We start from the raw sequence: 21,438 nt of genomic DNA on the forward strand, positions 1-21,438 counted from the left end.
ATATAGTAATTACTTAATTCACCAGTTTTTTAAAAATTGTTACCTACAAAAAACACAGTAACCTGACCACTATAACATTTATAACCGTCAATATTATAGTCATATTGAATCGTGATATCGTAAAAAACAAAACGATATCAATATTTAAAAATATATCGTTAAAGAAACCTATAATATTATATTAACTAGGTATACATGTAAGTGTAATACACTAGGAGGTATTATTTATCTTTTTTTATACAAAATAAAATAACATAATTGAAATAATAAGTTTCAATTTTTTTTTATTGGTCAATACAAAAGTTAAATATAAACAAAACATAATAAATTAACTATTTTACAAATGATCACTGTTCAGTGTATTAAAAACTAATGTTTAAATTAATACTTCAAATAAATGCAAAGATAAACGAAATAATGGAAAATGACAAAGATCCATAACGATCATAACATTTAAATATACAATATTAATGTAATAGTAGATTATATTATACATACACGATACGGATACGTGTAATTATTTTTATTTGTACATATATATGTACTATGTACACATACTATTTATAGGAACGAAACACCCAAGCATAATATAACATATTGGTATTCAGAATTATAGAATCTCGTCGTCGATCTAGTCAAAATATTACCATAATTGGACAGGAGTTCAGTTAATGAATAATAATAATAATAATACGCTGAAATGTATTACGAACAATAATAAAAGAAAATGCTAATAACGAGAGCAAACATTAAATAGAGATGATGGAACGACGAACGGTGCGCATTCCATAAACACATAGATTACCTATGCTGCTTGTTGCGGTAGTAGTTCACATGTAGGGCGGGGGCGGAGGCCAGTTGCTTCTGCTCTGGTAGCTATTTTGCATCAGTGGGTGATGCGGGTGCGGCAATTGCGACGGACCCGCACCCGCGTTAAGCCAATCATTGCTGTCGGCCGCGGTCGGCGAGTACCAACCAGTGGTGGCTGCGGAGGTGGAAGTGGCACCACCGCTGTTGCTGCTGCTACTATTGTTGCTGTTGCCCACCACCGGCTTCGGCCAGTCGGGTCGGCTTCCGCCGTGCCCGGCCCATTCCTAGCTGATGCGTTGTCTTTTGGATGGACCACCCGCGGATTGGTAATGATGAATTTGTTCGTCTTGCTTAGACACCAATGTCTTTAACTGCCCCAAAACATGAGTGACATCTTGCAGCATGGCCATCGGTGTATCGTCCGGGTAAACCGACCTAAGGCGTCCGTTTTCCCGCAACACGGCCAACTGCTCGCTATCAAACAAAGGACAAAATGTATTAACCTTAACCGAATACTGTTAGATGATTAGTAGAATAATAATGATTAACATCATTTTACTTACGAATTTCCACAGAATAGCGTCGTTTTCAAGTATTTGTGTAAGACATGGGCGCATCTCGCCACAGTACATGAAGGCAACACCGTCACAACTAAATCATCTAATGTCACCATCAAATCTGAGTATATGTAAGGTTTGGCGTTTATGCAGTGTATCATTTTCCCTTGGAGTGTTGCCTTTTGGATCTGTTATTTACATAACATTTATTTATTAAATACGAATGAGCATAAGTATTACACATATAATATAATTTTTTTTTAAATTGTTCGGTATTCTATACATATAGTAATTAAGTCTAAATAGTTTTTTATATTAATACTGCTCCGAGTTTAATTTAAAAATATACAGGCTTGTTATTAATTGCTATACCTATTAGTTTATCAGGTAATAAATATTGAAAGTTTCAATTTGAAACAATTGTAAGAAGTTACAATATATTACACAAATATTAATTAAGAGGAAGTGAATACCAGTAGTAATATGTGTTGTATTCGTTTTACAAGCGTGTAAAATGACAAACTTTATGCTCATTAGAACACGTGTAGCTTTGTTAGTTTAAAATTTAGAGTGAATTAACCCCAAATAAAATTTTATGGTAAATTTTATTAAAATCTAGACATCCTTATAGGCTTTTTATCATATCTTAAAATTGTAAATAGTTTTAACATCTTAAAATACTCATAACTCGCTTTAAAATAAAAATATGATAAAAGCATAATATGAGGAGGTTGTCTAAATAATAATCTTACCTTTAAATTTAATTAGGGGTTAATCACTCCAAATTTTAAACTAACAAAGCTACACGTGTTCTGATGAGCATACAATTTGTCATGTTACGCACTTGTAAGACAACACCACATGTGGATAAAAGTCGCTCTTAAATTTAAAAAAATCACTGTAATACAAAGTATAAATATTGTACATATATTTAGCAGACAGAAAAACTACAAAAATTTAAATCATCAGTCTAGAGAAACTAATATCTATTAAAATTGAGTTACATTTGAAAAAAAAGCATAAATTAGGTAAGACATTAATAAAAGTATATAATTATAAATTTAAAGTTCAATTTATAGCATCTACTTTTATTTAATGAATATTAGTAACTTATTTGTAATACAAAATAGGCTAAGTGATGGCTATTTTTGTGAATAAATATATACTTGTTTTTAAATATTAAGTTATTAAGGTTTTATATTTTATAAAAGTTTGAAAAATAATAGTATTATTTTATTCTAGATTCTTAAACTTAAGTAAATTTTAAAATATTAAATATCACTAACCTTATACGCAGCATTATTTGATGAGTCATGTGCCCACATCCGTTCAGGTATTCTAGTCAATTCCCATCCAACATTAGGGCGAAGAGAAGTCTCTTGAACAGTCTGAGGAACAGGGCTTGATGGTGGAGATGATAAGTCAATGATTTCAGTAGCCGGAGCAACAACAATGGGCCCAACATTCCTCAATGCGTTGCGTTGTTGAGTATTGGTTAAACGACCATGAACAGATGTCCCACTATAGGACTGCTGAGTTTGAGGAGTAGTAGTTTGTTGATGCTGTTGTATTTGTTGTTGTTGCAACTGTGGTTGTTGGGCTTGACTATTGTTAATAGCACGCTGAGCATAGATTTGTCGCATATGACTTGAATGTGACATTACATTGCTATTGGTCATTGGATTGTACATAGTTGTCATACATTGGCTAATAGGTACAACGTTAGAGTATGAAACTGTATTACTATAATCAAAAATAATTTGTTTTTAGATATAAAGAAATTTGATTATTTGTACTTTTCTGATTACACTTACCCAATTACTGGTGCTGTGTTGCCTGCACGAACCAAAGGCGGTGGCGGTAAAACATGACCTGCACCGTTTATCAAACTGTTGCTTTGAGACATTGTTGAACCCTAAAAATGCAGTAAAAAGTAAATGTAAAATACTGTTGATTTATTGATATGATATAGCTCACAATGTAATATTAAAAGTATTAAAAATAAAACCCACCATTGAATTTAAATACTTTATTATTATCATACATAAAGCGTAGTGAATGTTTTTATTAAATTTTAAATTAACTTTAATAATTAAAAAATGATTCTACATAATGACCAGCTGGACTAAAAACCAATTTCAACTAAAATATAAGCTATATACTTTGTTTTATAATTATTATTTATTAATATGTCAAATTACTTTTAGCCTATAAGAATATGTAAAAACAAAAGTTTGATAGTTTGAATTACCAACTGAGTAATGATAGTTAGATTAATAAAATTATTTGTAAAACAAAAATATGAATTATTTATTTAATGTTGACTAAATTATAAAGTTAAAAATAGTTTTAAGTATGAGCTTTGAATTATTAATAATTGAGTATTTCTATAAAAGGGGTGATGAATAAAGAGAAAATATTAAGAAAGTTGAAGAATAAGTACCGTGTTATAGCACTGGGCAGCTATACTTTGATTTCTGGCTGCAATAGAGTAGCCACGAGTTGTTGTTGAAGCCTGAGCCTGAGTGCTATATGAATTAACCTACAAAAATATTTATTTTATTTATTGAGAATCCAGGTTTAAATAATAATAGAGAAAAAATATGGTTTTATTGAAATGCATGCATGACACCACCACTACTGTGATGTATAATTGAAAAAATGAAACAAATAAAAGCAAAATTGTTAAATTAAAAATTAAATCCATTAAACCATTTTCCCCATTTCCATATTATTTTGGTTTGATACAAAATATAATATAATTTTTTATTTGCAGTTAATTTTTTATTTATAGTTAATTATTTATTTGTTCAATAGTTAATACTAAAAATAATTATAAGCATAAAATAAATGATATATTTGAATACATCATGAAAAAATAGGCAACCAATTAAAAAAAAAAAACAAAAGATATAAAAGAAATTTGATATACTAAGTAAATAATACATACCATTTGGTTTGTTGGCCATCCATTTTGATAGTTCATCATCACTGGCATATTCTGTGGTATTGCTGATGTTTGTGCTGTTAGAGTATGGGGTAGAGTATTTTCAGCAGATACTACTTCAGGGGGTACTCTAATCCAGGAACCGGGTGGATTGACATGGGTAGACTTCTGATTAGTTAGGAGTTGTGTATCAATCACCTTAGCAGGCCAATATTCTTCAAAATTTGTTTCCGGAGGAAAATAATTTTTGATATCATCAAGACTGGTCACTGTACACGAGTCACTTGCAAACAGCTCATTTCTGATACCCTGAACCTTACAACAGAACTTTAGATAAGCCAAGTTCCAATTTTCTAATTTTACTGCCCGATGTTTTAAGTTTTCTGTTTCACCTTCGAAATAGAATAAAGGAACATATTTCTGTCCATCTTTGATACAATAGGGTACAACAGATTCAGAGTTGATACGTATGAAACCGCATTTTTCTTTGCGACCTGGAGTAACATTGCACAGTAATTTTTTATAACATACTTCAATGAAACTATAAAATTCATGAACATCTTCTAAACGGACGATATAATCTTTTCCCGCATAAAACATTTCTTTCCCATATAAACATTCAGCATGCTTTTGGTTGATTTCATTTAATATTTTAGCTTCGGCATCAGTGATAAAATGACTTCTTACTGATGTACAAGTATAAATATCTGCATGTAAATAATGTAAATAATTGCTGAGTAGCTGAGTTTCAGCCATACGTACGGATACAAAATGTAATTGTTCGTCATTAATTATTCGTACGATAGAAGGTACCTGGTATCCTGCGATTATTTTCCAATAATATTTACCTATATTGCATAAAATAAAATATAGTGTTTTCATAGGAAATTTCATAACATGAATTAATTTCTATGCTTACCTCTTGTACTCTCTATATCTTCACTATCTTTAGGTACTTTTTCTTGATTATTTTTTTGTGCATTATTTGTTGTAGTTGGTGTATTTACCACTGCAACTGCTCTACCGGCTCTGTTGATATAAACATTAGCCGGAGAAGCTGCCTGTTTTGCTGCAGCTGTTGCATTTTTTTGATAATTTTCTTTCATTTTGAGAGCCATTGCATTGATTTCAGGATCATCGTGTTCATTTTTAACACTTATACCTGTAATTTAATTATAAAATGAAAATACCATATTTATTTAAAAAATAATTTATAGATTTTGGGTAAAAAAATTTTGAATAATTAATATTAGAACATTTTTTTATATTATTTACACTGAAATCCATGTCCAATAAAAATCAGTCTATAATATTATACTATATTATTTAGAAATTATCATAATCATTTTTTTTATAGCAATGAGTTATGAGACCAAAAACTTAAGACACTTTAAATATTCAGACGACTTAGAATTTAAGCAATCAACTCCTTAAATTCATACTTTAGGGATTTTAAATAATGATTCTAATTAATAAATGCTTACATGAATATTAACAAAGCTCGTAATCATGTAAGATATCGGTATAGATAATAACCATTTTAGTAATATGATTATATGTACATAGAAAACGGACTATTTATAATAAATATATATATATACAATTTGAGATAGGATGATAAAATAGAATGCCACAACAATTATCATATGAAATTTAGGACACTCAAAGAGAAAGTAAAAGAAAACAGTGGACCAAGCTAAAGACTGTATATTTCACTTGAAGAGCACAATAAAGCTATGAAGCCGTGATAAGGAAAAACAATTTAATAATCCAAATAAGATTAGATTAGTCCTATGTTCTATTTTAGTTGCTTTGACAGATCAACAAAAAGCATTAAAAATTCAAAATAACAAAATATAGGTACCTATTAAATATTAATATTTTAACTATTTGTTTTGAAATTATACAAATTATAACTAGTTTAGGTTCATAGTTAAGTTCAGTAATTTACTATTCTAGACACACTCAAATATGAATACCAACTAGACAAAATGTATAATTTAGTAATCTATAATAAGTACTGTTTTAAAACTCTCTTTTGGGATACTAGAAAAATATGAGAATTATATATAAGTTAAAAAAAATTGTTAAGCAAAACTAATCTAATAATATTATTGATATTAATATTGTATACACACAATGCAATAACTAACAAAATAATATTATGTAAGTATACAATATTAATTGTTACAGTAATACAGTATAGAAAAAAAAATTAAAATTTAGATACTTGCTTGATATTTATTATTAAACCTTTATTTATTTTTAAAGTAGATTAGCGTAAACTTATGATATATATAATTATATAACACTTTATAGATTTATTCCTCTAATTGCTTGATATTATTATAAACAAAACAAAAATTTGTCTTGGTCTATCCTGCAATACAAACTTTTAACAAACATAGTTTCAGATTCTTTTAAATTCCAGTGAATGGAATAAGCTTATTTATATACAATCACATTTTTCTTTTTTTAATGTTAGGCCAAACAGTAAAAATGTCCGTGACTTTTTTTTATATGTTTTATTCAATCTGTTACAAAAAAAGAACTGAGGAAGTAATAGCTAGTAAATAACAAAAAAATTACAATTAAGTAAAGATGATAGATTAAACAGAGTGCAGAAGCCTCCCCGTGGAGGTACTACGATAAAAAAAAAACATGAGTATTAAAATAATCATACCTATTAGTTTGTCAGTAGGTTTCTTTTCTCGATAATTATAGAAAGAAAACTGAAATTTTTGGCAAAACTAATTTTCAAAATAGAATTTGGTATTTGGTGGCGATTAAAAAACGGTAATATTAACCAAATGATTAAATTAGTGTTAACAATAACCTAACCAATATTTAGAGTTTACGAACTATTTATAGACATTTAAATTATTTTTTTTTAAATCGTATCTACCTATGCTAAAACGTATCCATAAAAAAGCTTAAAAACGTTGCAAGAATCTAGAAACATTTTATAAGAGATTTTTAAATAAGAATTTTTACGAAATCCATTAAAATCACAAAGGGCAACAGGACTTGAGACAGTTGCCGAATTCTCGATGTTGCAAAGGTCGATCCCCCCCCCCCCATAGACTAACGAATTCTAAAATGTCTGTTTTCGATGGGCTGATATAATAGTAAATACATTGCCTTGTCGATTCACTCATTCATTAAAATATTATCTAAGATGCCCCCCCCACCATAAATCTATTCTGGATACGCGCGTAATGTACATACATCAGTTTTCTCGCCAACAGGTTGCTCAGCAGGATATTGGAAAAAAGTCCCACGGAAAAAAGTCTCCAGATTAATATTTCATCGTAGATAAGTATTTATATACATAATTAGGTACATTTTAAATTTATTGATGAAGACAAATCTGCAGATATTCCTAATTTTTTAAAGAAAATCGGTCAAAATATAAGAAAGAGGTCTTTTATATCTGAATAATTACATTTTTATATTGTTTAAATAATATTATTGTATGTTTAAGATATTATATTATTATAGGCTGATAAAATATGGTTTGACAAAAACACTTGTATAATATTGGGTATCTAAATAATTGTCGACTGAAATACTCCACTACACTATTTTTTAACTTTTTATACTTGCAACCTTCCACGCATGAGCCTTAAGAATTTGGCGAAAACGATTTGAACGATCAACAATATAATACTATAATAGACTTTATTGCAGTTTTTCAAAAAATTGTTCAGTAACTTTATTTTAGTTTGAGGTTACACGTGTTATGCGTTGTAGGAAAAATATGTTACGTATTTAAACATTTGGCGATTCTTATTTTTTTGAAAAAACTGTTAAAATCAAACGTTTTAAAGAAATGGCATCAGTTTAGAAATAACAAAAACGTGACAATGCAAATGAAATTTACTTAGTGCGAACCAATTTCTTGTAGTTATATTCATACACACACAAGGCAAGAATAAATTTTGATAAGGGTGCCATTAATCTCTCTACTTAAATGATATCTTAATACTATAAGAAAAGAGCTATATTATGGGTGCCTAAGTAAATACTAAATAACCAGAGCACAAATAACGATAACAATATTGGAAATATCGGAAAAATTTAGGCTCGTTAACATAGAAAACATACAACTCGAAGCATAGTCAGAACAGTGCCCGAGGAAATCAAGTTGATCGACATTTAAACACGAATCATAGGAAATGGGCACAGGATGATAGTTTGCCCAATGATAATGTTCAGATCTATGAAATGGTTTTAATTATAAAAAAAAAAAAAAAACGTTCCATCAATTCGGAACGCAACTTGTTCGCACGAAGAACACGACTTTTTTTGGCATTCTTCTGAATAAAATGTCGACAAGAGCACATTACACGGCCCCTGAATGCACAATTGCTATTGCGTGCGTAATACTCAGTAAAAACGACTATTAAGGGAAGTACACACGCGAGAGCGGACAAACAAACCAGCTCACGACAACGGTGACCCAAGATGGGTGATAAACTGATAACGAAAATCTTTAAACACGCGTACACGGGGCATTTATGTTGTTAATTGTCAGATAACGTTTTTAAATCGTTTATCATGTCCAGAAATCCCGGAACGGCGTTATGTTCCGAGATGCGTTCTTTCTAAAGAACGTTACGATGAATAACAAAATATTGTCTTGGCAACAAAAATAATACAAACGAAAATTAAAAAATATTATATAATCGGACCTTAACTTGGAAATTGAAACGTAAGGAAAATATGTAATGTAATTATCATAATATAACTAATGGTCTTCGAGATAGTAGAGTGAAACATTAAAAGATAAAAAGAGAAAGAAGACAGAAAGTCTCGTTAGAAAACCGCAATAAACTACAAACACGTCATAAACTGTTGAGTTTATTTTAACAGTTTTTAAATTATACTAGGATCTTTTTTTTTTTAATTTAATAAATCGTTGGTACAAGGTTTACATAAATATAAAAATTAAACGACCTATATCAACTTAGTTTACCCCGCGAAAACGTTATTTATTATACATCGTAAACATTACTTATTTATATGTGTTATATGGTTTCTAGGGTTAAATAAATTACTTTTAAAGATAATAAAATAACTCGCTACAGCGAATATTTTTGTTTAAATTAAATTTTTGTAACCAGACATAATTTAAGACACATTTCTCAATTACAAAATCAGTTCATGTATTTTCGTTACGATTGTGGTTAACTAAAATAAAATATAATGAAATTACTACAATGTTACTGCAAGAGTAATTTCGTTACACTAATTTGTAAATTTAAGTCCGTTACTCAACTACCCAACACTAGGCACTACCAACAAAAAAATTAAAAAAAAAAACATAAATTAAAATAATTAATTAGGCATTGGGCACATGGTAATAATGATAATTGATAATAATAACAACGAAAGCTAATAAATAATAAATGATAATAATAATAAATATCGATAACTTAATCGATATCGGTGAAGCCTCCACAGTCTCATGTCAAACATGATAAATACATTAAAAACAAATAATAGGTACGTAACGAAACACTAATCGTTTAGATTTGAAATTGTTACCTTCGTTAGCTGGAACGCTGATAACAGAAGCCATTTTTGAAGTGTTGTTCTCGCCGGTCGTTTGATGAGTGGGAGGGGTGGGCGAAGGACCTACAAATTACACGTTATTCGAATAAAATAATAGAATGCCGTGACTGTAGCATTTGAATGCGAAAAAAAAAACGTCTGCGGAGGTGTCAACTGTACAAATACGTTGATAATAATAATATTATTACTCAAGGAACTACGCCGAACGGGGGTGGTCGCGCAGTGCTGTCGGCGGCCAATTCGGGAATAACGGGAACAGCGGAGCGGATGCGAAAGTGACGGACAAAAACGAGCTACGGCTGGTGGCGTCGACGGACAAGTCGCGAATGAACACGGACGGTGTCTGGCGTCTGCCAGCTCCTCGGACGTTGGTGGGGGTGCGGCGGGTGGGCGGCGGGTCGCGGAGCTCGGCAACATAACGACATAACACTGGGCGGCCGTTGGCGTGTGTGCGTGAGTTTGCGGTTGTGTGCGTTCGTCGGTATGCGAGTTTACGTGCAATGTGTGCGTCCAACCGAGTTCGTGTGCAGGTGTATGTGTGTGTACGACATGAACACGGCGCGCGTGCGCGAGCGAAGTGAAATTGTCCGAACAAAGACGGAACCAGTCGGGGCGTCTGGATAGCCTCTCAACGAGGTACGCTCCGAGATCGGTTCCGGCGACCCGCACTCGCCTGTCGGCCGACAATCGTCGGCCGGCGGTGTGGTTAAATCCAATGGTGCCGCCCCGTCGCCTGTTTACGCGTAAAACCCATTAGGCGGCGACCCCGCCGACTGGTACCCTGAATAGAGGCTATCGGCACGCCGAGCTGGCATAGTTCAAGGTTTTATTTGAAATAGTGTACCAACAAGGGAACGATAATAATTTATTATTTCTTTTTAAGTACCACGACGACGACGACGCCGCCTCCGATTCCCGGTAATCGAGCGATGCTAGCGCTCTGTGCGTTCGCTCCCACTGAGGCTCCGCACCACTTCCACTACCAGCCAACAATAATAATAATTAATATTATATTGAGGCGGCGTCGCGTTTTGGGCCTTGATATTCTTTGTTCCGAACCGGTATGAAAAAATAAATGCATTTATGAACCATGACATAAATTTATCGTACCATACCATAATACCATTGCGTACATCCGCTGCACTACCAATACCGACATCAGCTCCCCCCCACGTTGGACCGTCGCCCCGCGCACCCACTTACACCAACAATATTGTATTATTATTTATTATTATATCCATTACGGCCGCCGCCTTGTGTATGCGTCACGGCGGCGCCCAATGTTCCCAACTTATTTCAAACGGCGGGTGGGCTGGCGGACTCATTTTTAATTTGATCACTATTATTACCTTGAGGTGGTATACCGCGCTGGTAATTAATAATTGTTTAAACAATAAACTCATACACGAAGTATGATTTACCATAAGAATGAGTGTTTACTAAATTATTGTAGGTTGGTATACATTATACAAATGCATAATAATAAATTATCATATTAAATTATTACCGAGTTACTGTTTATACAAATACAATTGATGTATATTTTTGAATGCACAGTCATCGTTGCTATGGTTACATTAATACAATTCAATTGTATAAACAACAAATTTTTATTTCTTGTACTTATTTATTTACCATTACCAGTAGGTAGAAGCGTGGTATTGTGGTACGTTTTTACTCGATAATTTTCATATCTATGCGGAAGAGTAATATTTAAGACAATGTTATATTTTACTTCTGGTATTTTTGAATTTTAAATTATTATCAAAAGATAGGAATGTTGTACTGTGGTACGTATTTTATTCTTAGAATTTTTTTATCCATACGGATTAACCTGTTATATACCATACTACTTAAAAAAAATGTAATAACAACTAACAACAAGACATTTTTAATTTTTAAATTATTGCAATAGGTAAAATTATATTGTCTCAAGTGTCTTCTTAAATATTGTAAAGGTTTATTTCCCTTTTTATTTCTAATACAATGGTTTCCACGCAATAGTAACTGTTTTTCAAATATATTTTTAGTGCATTATTAGTTTTTATAGTTAAACCAATATTCACTATAAAAGTCTTATGTTTCGTATGTTTATAAATATAGTAAATTTTGTTCAGGTTTGATTTTAAAATAATATTATGTACTACACCATTATACGTTATCTACAAAATGTACATTAGTAATTATCTTTTACTGATTATGATTTATCTTTAATCGATTATTGATTAATGGTAACTCATAACTCATTAGTGTTCCAACTTATTTTGAACAAACCAACATCATATTATTGTACCGATAACTATATACCCATTATCTAATGACATGGGTGTGGTTTGTTAGTATGGAACACAGATAAAATCCACCCACATACCGTTGATTATCGCATGACCAGGCGACTTATCAAATACATACATCTTATTAGGCAATACAATTAAATGTTACAAGCCATCGTTAATGGTTTTTAGTTGTAAGAAGGTACATATTAGATAGGCTATGCTCTTATTTACAAGCATTACATCCGGATTACTCAGTACCGAAGAAAAAATGTAAGAGAACATACAATTTTTGTCGGTTATAGTCACCGATAATGGTACGGTAGGTCTTATATAAAATAAACATTACATTGAAGATGCGTACGCATTGCTTGTAATATAGAAAGGATGTGGCCCGCAGGTCACCATGTGATCAAGTTCATTGATTTTTGCCGACACTATCGATTCCTATGCAGATATTTCGCTAAATGTTGTTCTAATTAAATTAATTTCATTAAATGACTATGGCCAACACTCTTTTAGACTTTCAAGAAACAACTTTTGTTACTGATTAATATAATACAAAGTATGGTTTATGCTGTTATTTATGAATCGTTGAAAAAAGTGCAATTAACAAATTAGTCATCTGCATAAATAATTATAGTAATTATATTCATTAAATAATTTATTATGACAGTGATTTGTTTTACAATTTTTTTTTAATTTTATACTCCAACAGATATTTTATTGAAATTAAATTATTGTATTGTTTGTATATATTTAAATATGTAATTTCATTCAAAATTTTCAATGAAATGTTAAGATTTATTTTCGATTTATATAGGTACATGATTGATACAGGAATGAAAAAAAAATTTATTTCGTAATTATTAGACGTTTTAAAACTGTAATTTTGTCCTCCAAGCGTGTCACAGCGGGTTGTGCAGAATACAGAATACATTTCAAAAAAACTAATTACCCTTATTTACGCGTTTCACACATTTTTTCGGATTTTTGATTCCCAAAATGAATTTCGAATAAACCAATAATTAGTACCAGAAATACTATTATAATACAGCATTTGAAATTTCAAATACGGTTTTCGTATTTTGTATGGATATTTTATTTTATTTTTTGAGAAATGATAATATATACGCAATATATTATCGTTAAAGGTAGTACAATACAATTACACTATACACCCTCATTCCAAATTCTTCGACCTACCATGAATGGAACTGAATATTTCAGTATTGGTAATATTATTTTATTACCATTTTAGCAAACGATACAAACCAAAATCCGAATATGTGGTTTATTTTTATATACATCATGCATATACTGTATACATGATATTATATAATGTTGTATCAGTTTTAAAACGGTAACATTCATTATGGATATTTAAAAGAAATTGTCAGATCCCAATTCCTAAATAGGTAAACTCTTGTAAAAGATACATTTAAAAAATATCCAAGTACAAATATAGATACTAATTTTGTAAAGAATTAAAAATACATTTAAAAAAAAACTATTCAAATACAAGATACAATTACTGTAAGTATTTATAAATACTTTTTAAAAATCTACTTTCAAATTATACTATATAATAATTTTTCTACTTTATAATTCTAGTTTTACGTTAATTTTACAGAGCATATACCTTTTTCCACCGTATCATTAATTTGATTGAACTGTAAGATACTCAACTGCTCTCTTTGCGAAGTATTTGATTATCGGTTGAGTAAAATTAACAGTAGTTAAACAATAAACACATTGTTATATTTACATGATTAAAATTAAAATATATAATAAATAATGATAAACTAAAAATAATTATTAAAGTATTTGATTCTAAATACAGATGTCAAATACTTTGAGAAAGATTTTAGAATATTATGTTGAAGTACTTTTTTAAAAGTACATAATATATCATGTGTGTGTACTTTTTTAAAGTACCTACTTAAAAACTAAAAAAATAATTGATTACTTTACTCAAATATTTTCACTCGAGTACTTTATAAAACTTTGTAAGCATTATAATTGTATAGATAAATCTCGAACCGCAATGGAAACATCGTACAATTGTGTTTCTAAGATTTAAAAATCAATAGATATGATAGTAAATAAATACAATTGTTTAGTAGTTTTGTAAACATTTGAAATGTTCTTTCATGTATTTATTTTATTTCAAATTCAAATACTTAATTGTCTTTGTTTGGATTATTATTTTTTATTTACTTGAAAATAAAATTATTGAAATATTGTCATTTTTTTCTTGTCTTTATAGCTTATATAGCCTCCTAAAATTATTTGGAAATACTATTGTTGATTAGTTTTGTTGAAATACAGCCTACCTACATATTAATATTACATACTAATATTTACATATACATACTAATATTTTGATGTAAATTGAAGACTATTGAATATTGTTGTAATGGCCCATCGCATACTCTATTCTCACTTTTGAATACGTTAGGCATGCGCTTATTGTGTATGGATGTGTAAAAAGAGAATATTCTAATGAGAAATATCAAAATAAATTAATGAGAATTTAATGTATATGTAATGTAAACAGGCACATACCATTCTAACATCTTATATAAATTACAAATAGGTACTTATCATTAAAATTTATAAAGTTTGTTGTGTAGTACTAATCTGGTAATGTTGTTATTAGTAATAACTGGTTGGTATTCATTTGAATTTATATTTACATAATATTAATTATTGCATAAACTAGTTACTACTTACTAGGAAATCGATAATCGAAATTTTAAAAACACCAAAGAAAAAATTATTTATTTATTTAAAATCATTGATGATTGTATTAGAAATACTTTTCAAATAATATATTAAGCTGAGGTAGGTACTTGTATCCAGTGTTGTGCATTATCTAGATTAAACAATTTATCTTTTTATCTCATCTAAATAAATAAATTAGTTATCTGAGAAATATTATCTAGATAATTTTTTTTGCTATTTTTATTCGATTTTATTTTCAAGTTATAATAATTGTAAATATTTACACGTCGAATAATTCGTAGTATTTATTTTGTTAATTTGAATTTATGCAATATACCTATATAAATTTAATATAATACTATTGATTATAAATGTATAAATACTAAGTACTTAATGGCTAATAGTATTTGTGATCAATAATAATACAGAAATATTAAGAGGACGTGATACCCGCATGTGTTGTCTCTGTCTTACAAGTGCATTATATAGTAAATTTTACGTTCAGCAGAACACATGTAGCTCCGTTTGCTTAAAAATTAGAGTGAATTTACCTCTTATAAAATTTAAAGGTATGATTGTTATCTAGTCAACCTCATATGCTTTTTATTATATTTAAATTTTAAAGGAAGTTATGAGTATTTTAAGATGTACAAAAAATTTACAATTTTAAAATACTCATAACTCGCTTTAAATTTGATATAAAATAAAAACACATGCGGGTATCACGTCCTCTTTACAATTAAACATAGTTGGTTTCTGGAAACCATGGACCTATTAACTGATTAGTGGCTCGTTAATAGGTCTATTCTGGAAACGTATTGTTTTATTGGCGACTTTATACTATGTATAGCAACAAGTCACTGGCCTAAACGTTCAAATGTTTCATAAATAACGATATTTTATTATAAACTTGGATTATCATATTATAATTAAAGTAATAAATAATAATAAAACCTACCACTGACTACTGAAAATAGCAAACAGACGACAGTAATTTCTAATCAGTGAAAATGGACAATATGTTTGTAAAGATTTAGCTATATTTATAAAATATTATTAGCCTAAGTGTTGTTTGTATCCTAAATGTACTTTGAAAATATTAGAGAAAAGTGCAAATAATAGAAAAAAGGGAACAAACTTTTTATTATTTTATTTATAACGAAATTTCCATTTTATAAATGCAAGCTTTAAATTGTGTAACTTTTTTTCAATTATCTGTCTTTTATCTAGATAAATGTAGTTATCTTTTATCTATTATTTAGATAAATATTTTAAGTATTATATATTATCTTATCTAGATAAATATTCAATGGATTAGCTGTAATCTTATCTAAATAATTTTTTGGTTATCTTTGCACAGCACTGCTTGTATCTATCAAAATTAAAATACATATAAAAATATATATCTGTAAGTTTATTTGTATATTTATAAAAAAAAAAAAAATAGTAACATAATACAGTGGCGTGGAAAGCCTCAACAGCTTCGAATGAAAATTACGAAATTGTGCACTTTTTTACAATGAAAAAATAAAATTTTTTTTATAATCTTAATTTTTTATATAGTTTATTTCACTTGTGTTCGATAATATTTATGATATTAGCTACGAGCTACGTAAAGTATAATATTTAATAATGCTGACATTAAATTATATCTTGCCTTCACCTTCACGTACACAATTTACAGTTCTTGTGTAGTTGTGTAGACATAGTTACTAGTTAGTCCAGTAGTCCTTAGTCTGTCTACGTAACTGACATAAAAATATAATATATATTTTAATACTTATGTGCAGTATTATTAATGTTAGTAGTGTGATACATTCAAATATTTTCTAATACAAATATAAATGATGATTATTTATTATTATTATTAACCTAACCAAAGAAAACCATCACTAATGAATAATTGATTGTTTTCCCTAATATTATTAGATGTGAAATTGGTAAATTTTCAATCACCAAGTATAATGTATTAATATTATTCAATTAATTTAACTAACTAGCGTAATTAACTTCCAAAACTAATACACGGGTCGTATAACTATAGTTATAACTTAGTAAGGCATAGTCCAAAACTCAGGATACTCTGATACTCTTGTCATATTATACCCACATGTGTTGTCTCCGTCTTACAAGTGCGTAACATGGCCATTTTACGCTCAGTAGAACACAATATATAGGCTCTGTTACCTATTTTAAAATGTTGAGTGAATTGACCTCTTATAAAAATTAAAATTAACATTATTATTAGAAGTCAATTCACTCTAAATTTTAAACTAATAGAGCTAAACGTAATCTGCTGAGCATAAAATTTGTTATGTTACGCAATTGTAAGACAGAGACAACCCTTCATGCAGGTATAACATCCTTTTAATAATATCTTGTTTGTGACTGCATTTCTGCTGAAGTCTTCATTCACCTTTTGTACCGTACACGAAAATGTCGGCTTTAATTTTTTCAAAATATTTCATCAACGAAAGCAAAAATAATTTCGACGAGTCGACGTATATTGTAAAAGTAGGTACGTGTTATAATTTTGTTGTACAGTTCTAGAAAAACAATCTGTCATATACAATAATATTATTATGATTTTTGAACGTGTAAATGTCAATAATGTCATTATTACAAAATAATAAGTTTGGTCGTGTAGACAGAATTGAATTGAACAAAAAGTCCAGATACAATCTTTACTAGACGGATAAAATGTGTGTTATTATTGAAATAATTATTATCAACGAATGTAGGGAAAAAAAAGCGGGTAAGTCGTGTATGTCACTCTGCTGTACAGTAGGTTACAAGTGGGTTACTGTAATGGATGGAATTAAATTTGAATCCAATGATATTATATCATTGTATACAAAAAACGATTCTGAGCGAAGACGGTTTATCTGTCTAGGATATATTATAAATTATTAAAATTTTTCAAATCTTAGATTTAAAAAGAAAATTTTTTATGAATTTCTAGTTTGAAATAATTTGCGAATTTTCGTGATTTTTACATATGTTGTCAAAATTCAAAGAATGCTTGTAAAAAAAAAATTGTGACTACGCATTTCTTTTATTTTTCAATTTTTATTGTAAAAATATATTATGAGCCTTGTATTAAATTTTCAAATCTTAGAATTAAAAAGGAAAACTTTTATGAATTTCTATCTAAGACAATTTGAACATTGCCGTAATTTTTACGTATTTAGTCAAAATTTGAACTTTAAATGATTATAAAAAAAAATTGTGACTATATATTTCTTTTATTTTTCAATTGCTGTTGTAAAAATATATAATGAGCCTTGTATTAAATTTTCAAATCTTAGATATAAAAGGAAAATTTTTTATGAATTTCTAGCATAAAATAATTTACGAATTTTCGTGATTTTTACATAATATGATGTAAAAAGTCAAACTTTGAATGCTTATAACAAAAAATTGTGGCTATGTATTTCTTTTATTTTTCAACTTCTATTGTAAAAATATGTTAGGAGCCTTGTATTAAATTTTAAAATCTTAGAATTAAAAAGAAAAAGTTTTATGAATTTCTATCTAAGATAATTTTAACATTGCCGTAATTTTTACGTATTTAGTCAACATTTGAATTTTAAATGCTTATAAAAAAAAATCGTGCCTACGAATTTTTAATATTTTTCAACTTCTATTGTTACAATGTGTTAGAAGCCTTGTACCTATTAAATTTTCAAGCTTTTCTACCGAACAAATAAATTTTTATCGATATTTATAGAAAAAAAAACTAAAAAAGTTGAAAAATTAAAATGTCAGTAAACAGCTTAAAACAAATCTAAATATTTTGAAAATTTTATCAAATATATAAAACGCCTATATAAACATTCAGTAAAAATTTCAAGTATCTGTGGTAATTTGTTTTAGAGTTACACCAAAATAAGGAAATCGCTAAAAGTGAAAATCCAATGTTGTAAAAATTTAAATTTCAAATGCTCATAAAAATTTAATTTGAATTTCCGGTGGAATTTTTATTTTTGATAAAGATTGAAAAACTTGTAAGGAATCTTGTATTAAATTTTTAAATCTAATTTTTATGAATTTCTAGCTGAAAATAATTTGTGAATTTTCGTGATTTTTACGTATTTTGTCAAAATTCAAACTTTGAATGCTTATAAAAAAAATTTGTGACTATGAATTTATTTTATTTTTTAACTGCTATTATAACAATATGTTAAAAGCCTTGTATTAAATTTTCAAGCTTTTCTGCCCAACAAATACATTTTTATCAATATTAATTTAAATAAAACTGATAATGATCGAAAATTTCAAATGCCTATGAATAATTCAACTTAAGTCGAAAATTTTTGAATATTTCGCGGTGGATAGAATATACTTATATAAAGATTCGGTGAAAATTTCATGGATTTATGGTCATTTGTTTTAAAGTTACATCAAAAACCAAAATCGATTTTGTCGAAAAATGAGTGTGCATAAAATTTCCCGTTTTTCCCTTAATTTTTAGTTTGTTTTTCTCGATTATTTAGAAAAGTATTAAGAATTTTTCACTTTTAACCCCCCAAAGTACCAACTAGATTCACTTTCTGATCGAACGAGGTACTGAAGTCAAAAATCGAAGCATTTTTACTGCCCCAAAACGTGATGACAGACACAAAAAAAAAAAAAAACACACATCATGGTAAAATCAATACATTCATCGCTCCGCTCAGAATCTAAAATCCAGGGAAAAAAATGCCACGGGAAAAATAATCCACAGAATAAAAAGCCATGGGAAAAATAAACCACGGAAAAAAAAGTCAAATTAAAATAATTAAATAATTATATATATATTAATTATAATAAATTATATATATTATATATATATATATATATATATATTAATATAATATATTAAAATTAAAATTAAAATTAAAGTATTAAATTAGGTATTATTTAAAATTGTTTACACATTATTGGTCATATTGTATACATATATATATTATATAATTATTAATACACAGGTTATATGTTATATGTTATTATTTATTATTCCATAGTAATAAATATATTTTAGACTCTAAACAGCAATGAATGAAGTTCATACAATCATACTGCAATGTACATTTAAAAAAGAATCACCCTGTACCAAGTACATACATTATCTAGGGTAAAAGACATAAATCAATTGATTTCAAGTATGACTAACTGTGTTAAAAATTTTAAATAAATTAACATATTATTATAACCCGTGTATTAATAATTATATATATATATATATAATATTATTATGTATACAATATAACCAATAATGTGTAAAAAAGTTTTAAATAATACTTAATTTAATACTTTAATTTTAATTTTAATATATTATATAATTATTTTAATTTGACTTTTTTTCCGTGGTTTATTTTTCCCATGGCTTTTTATTCTGTGGATTATTTTTCCCGTGGCTTTTTTTTCCCTGGATTTTTTTTATTGGCTTTTTTTCTGTGGATTTTTTTCCGTGGCTTTTTTTTCTGACTACCATTATCAACACAACTTGAGCCGATAAAAATGTTAAATATTGTAATTTAAAATAAAAATAGAAATACATTTATTACTAACTGCGTTGGTGACTAGGGTCACCTATTGGCTTGAAGACGTTTAACATAATTATTACATTTATAATTATTACACTTATATGTAGGTGATGATTATTTTTTAATAATACTATTAAAGTATTAACTACACGTGAGACATAATATTATCGGTTATTGTATTTACTTGTAATCGCTTACCTATTCTACATTTATTTTAAACATTTAAACTAAATATGAACTTTAAGCTTCAACAAATATACTTGGCCATTTAATTACGAACGGATCAACTACAATGTTGTTGATACAAATTTAAATACCTTCAGTTTTATATGAAACTGATTTAACGTACAAAAAATACTTAAAACATAAATAATCAAAAAGAAACACTTCTCAAATTCACAATCCTTTTTCAAAATTATACATTTATTACAACATCCTCTACGACAGACAAGTGAAAACGAAATTAATTTAATCAAATTTTAAAAACAACAATTAATATTCCTAATATTTAAAATATTCCATAGTTAAAGATAGTTATTACTAGGGTTTGGAAGTTATAGCATTTAGGAGTTGCATATTGTTCTGTATGCTGTCGAATTATAGCAGACCAAATAAGAAATCCGAGTTATACAATGTTGAGTTTAAAAATTGAAAATTAATAATGCATACTTTGTATATTTCGATAATTTTAGAGAAAAAGTGCATATTTCGTCGATTTTCATTGATTTTCGCATGTGTATGTTAACATTTCAACAAAAATTAATTTTTTTTTCATTCTTAACCAATTTATTTTAAATAATATAACACAACACAACGCTAATAACGCGAAATTATTCAACATTTTATATTTATTTCGTATCTCATAAATAATAAAATATATTTATTTAACTAATTTATCAGTTCAATAAAATCTCAAACGCCAAACGGTAATCGATATTTTTTTATATAAAAGGGCCCTTCCACACTATTCCGGTTTCACCGGGCCGTCGAAAACGCGCACTGGTCCTCCGGTTTATCAA

At 28.4% G+C, this 21,438-nt stretch overlaps 1 protein-coding gene across 2 annotated transcripts; it reads right to left on the bottom strand.

Annotated features, from left to right (window-relative positions):
• Nucleotides 1–258: 258 nt before the first annotated feature.
• On the bottom strand, nt 259–10,237 carry LOC107164556 (uncharacterized). 2 transcript variants are annotated; one of them, XM_089219422.1, is made up of 8 exons: nt 9,865–10,236; nt 5,234–5,476; nt 4,318–5,162; nt 3,811–3,909; nt 3,182–3,282; nt 2,654–3,110; nt 1,374–1,555; nt 259–1,284 (listed from the first exon to the last, which is right to left on the bottom strand). In XM_089219422.1, exons 1-8 carry the CDS (start codon nt 9,896–9,898, stop codon nt 1,095–1,097), a joined length of 2,151 nt encoding a protein of 716 aa, XP_089075548.1. In that variant the 5' UTR covers nt 9,899–10,236; the 3' UTR covers nt 259–1,094. The 2 variants fall into 2 exon arrangements, with proteins under 2 accessions (XP_089075548.1, XP_089075549.1); XM_089219423.1 differs by lacking the exon at nt 3,811–3,909 and having other exon boundaries at nt 9,865–10,237.
• Nucleotides 10,238–21,438: the final 11,201 nt, after the last annotated feature.

The sequence above is a fragment of the Diuraphis noxia genome, unplaced genomic scaffold (assembly GCF_037042655.1).
Source record: "Diuraphis noxia isolate RWA-SAM2 unplaced genomic scaffold, SU_Dnox_SAM2 contig0002, whole genome shotgun sequence".
Taxonomy (NCBI): Eukaryota; Metazoa; Arthropoda; class Insecta; order Hemiptera; family Aphididae; genus Diuraphis; species Diuraphis noxia.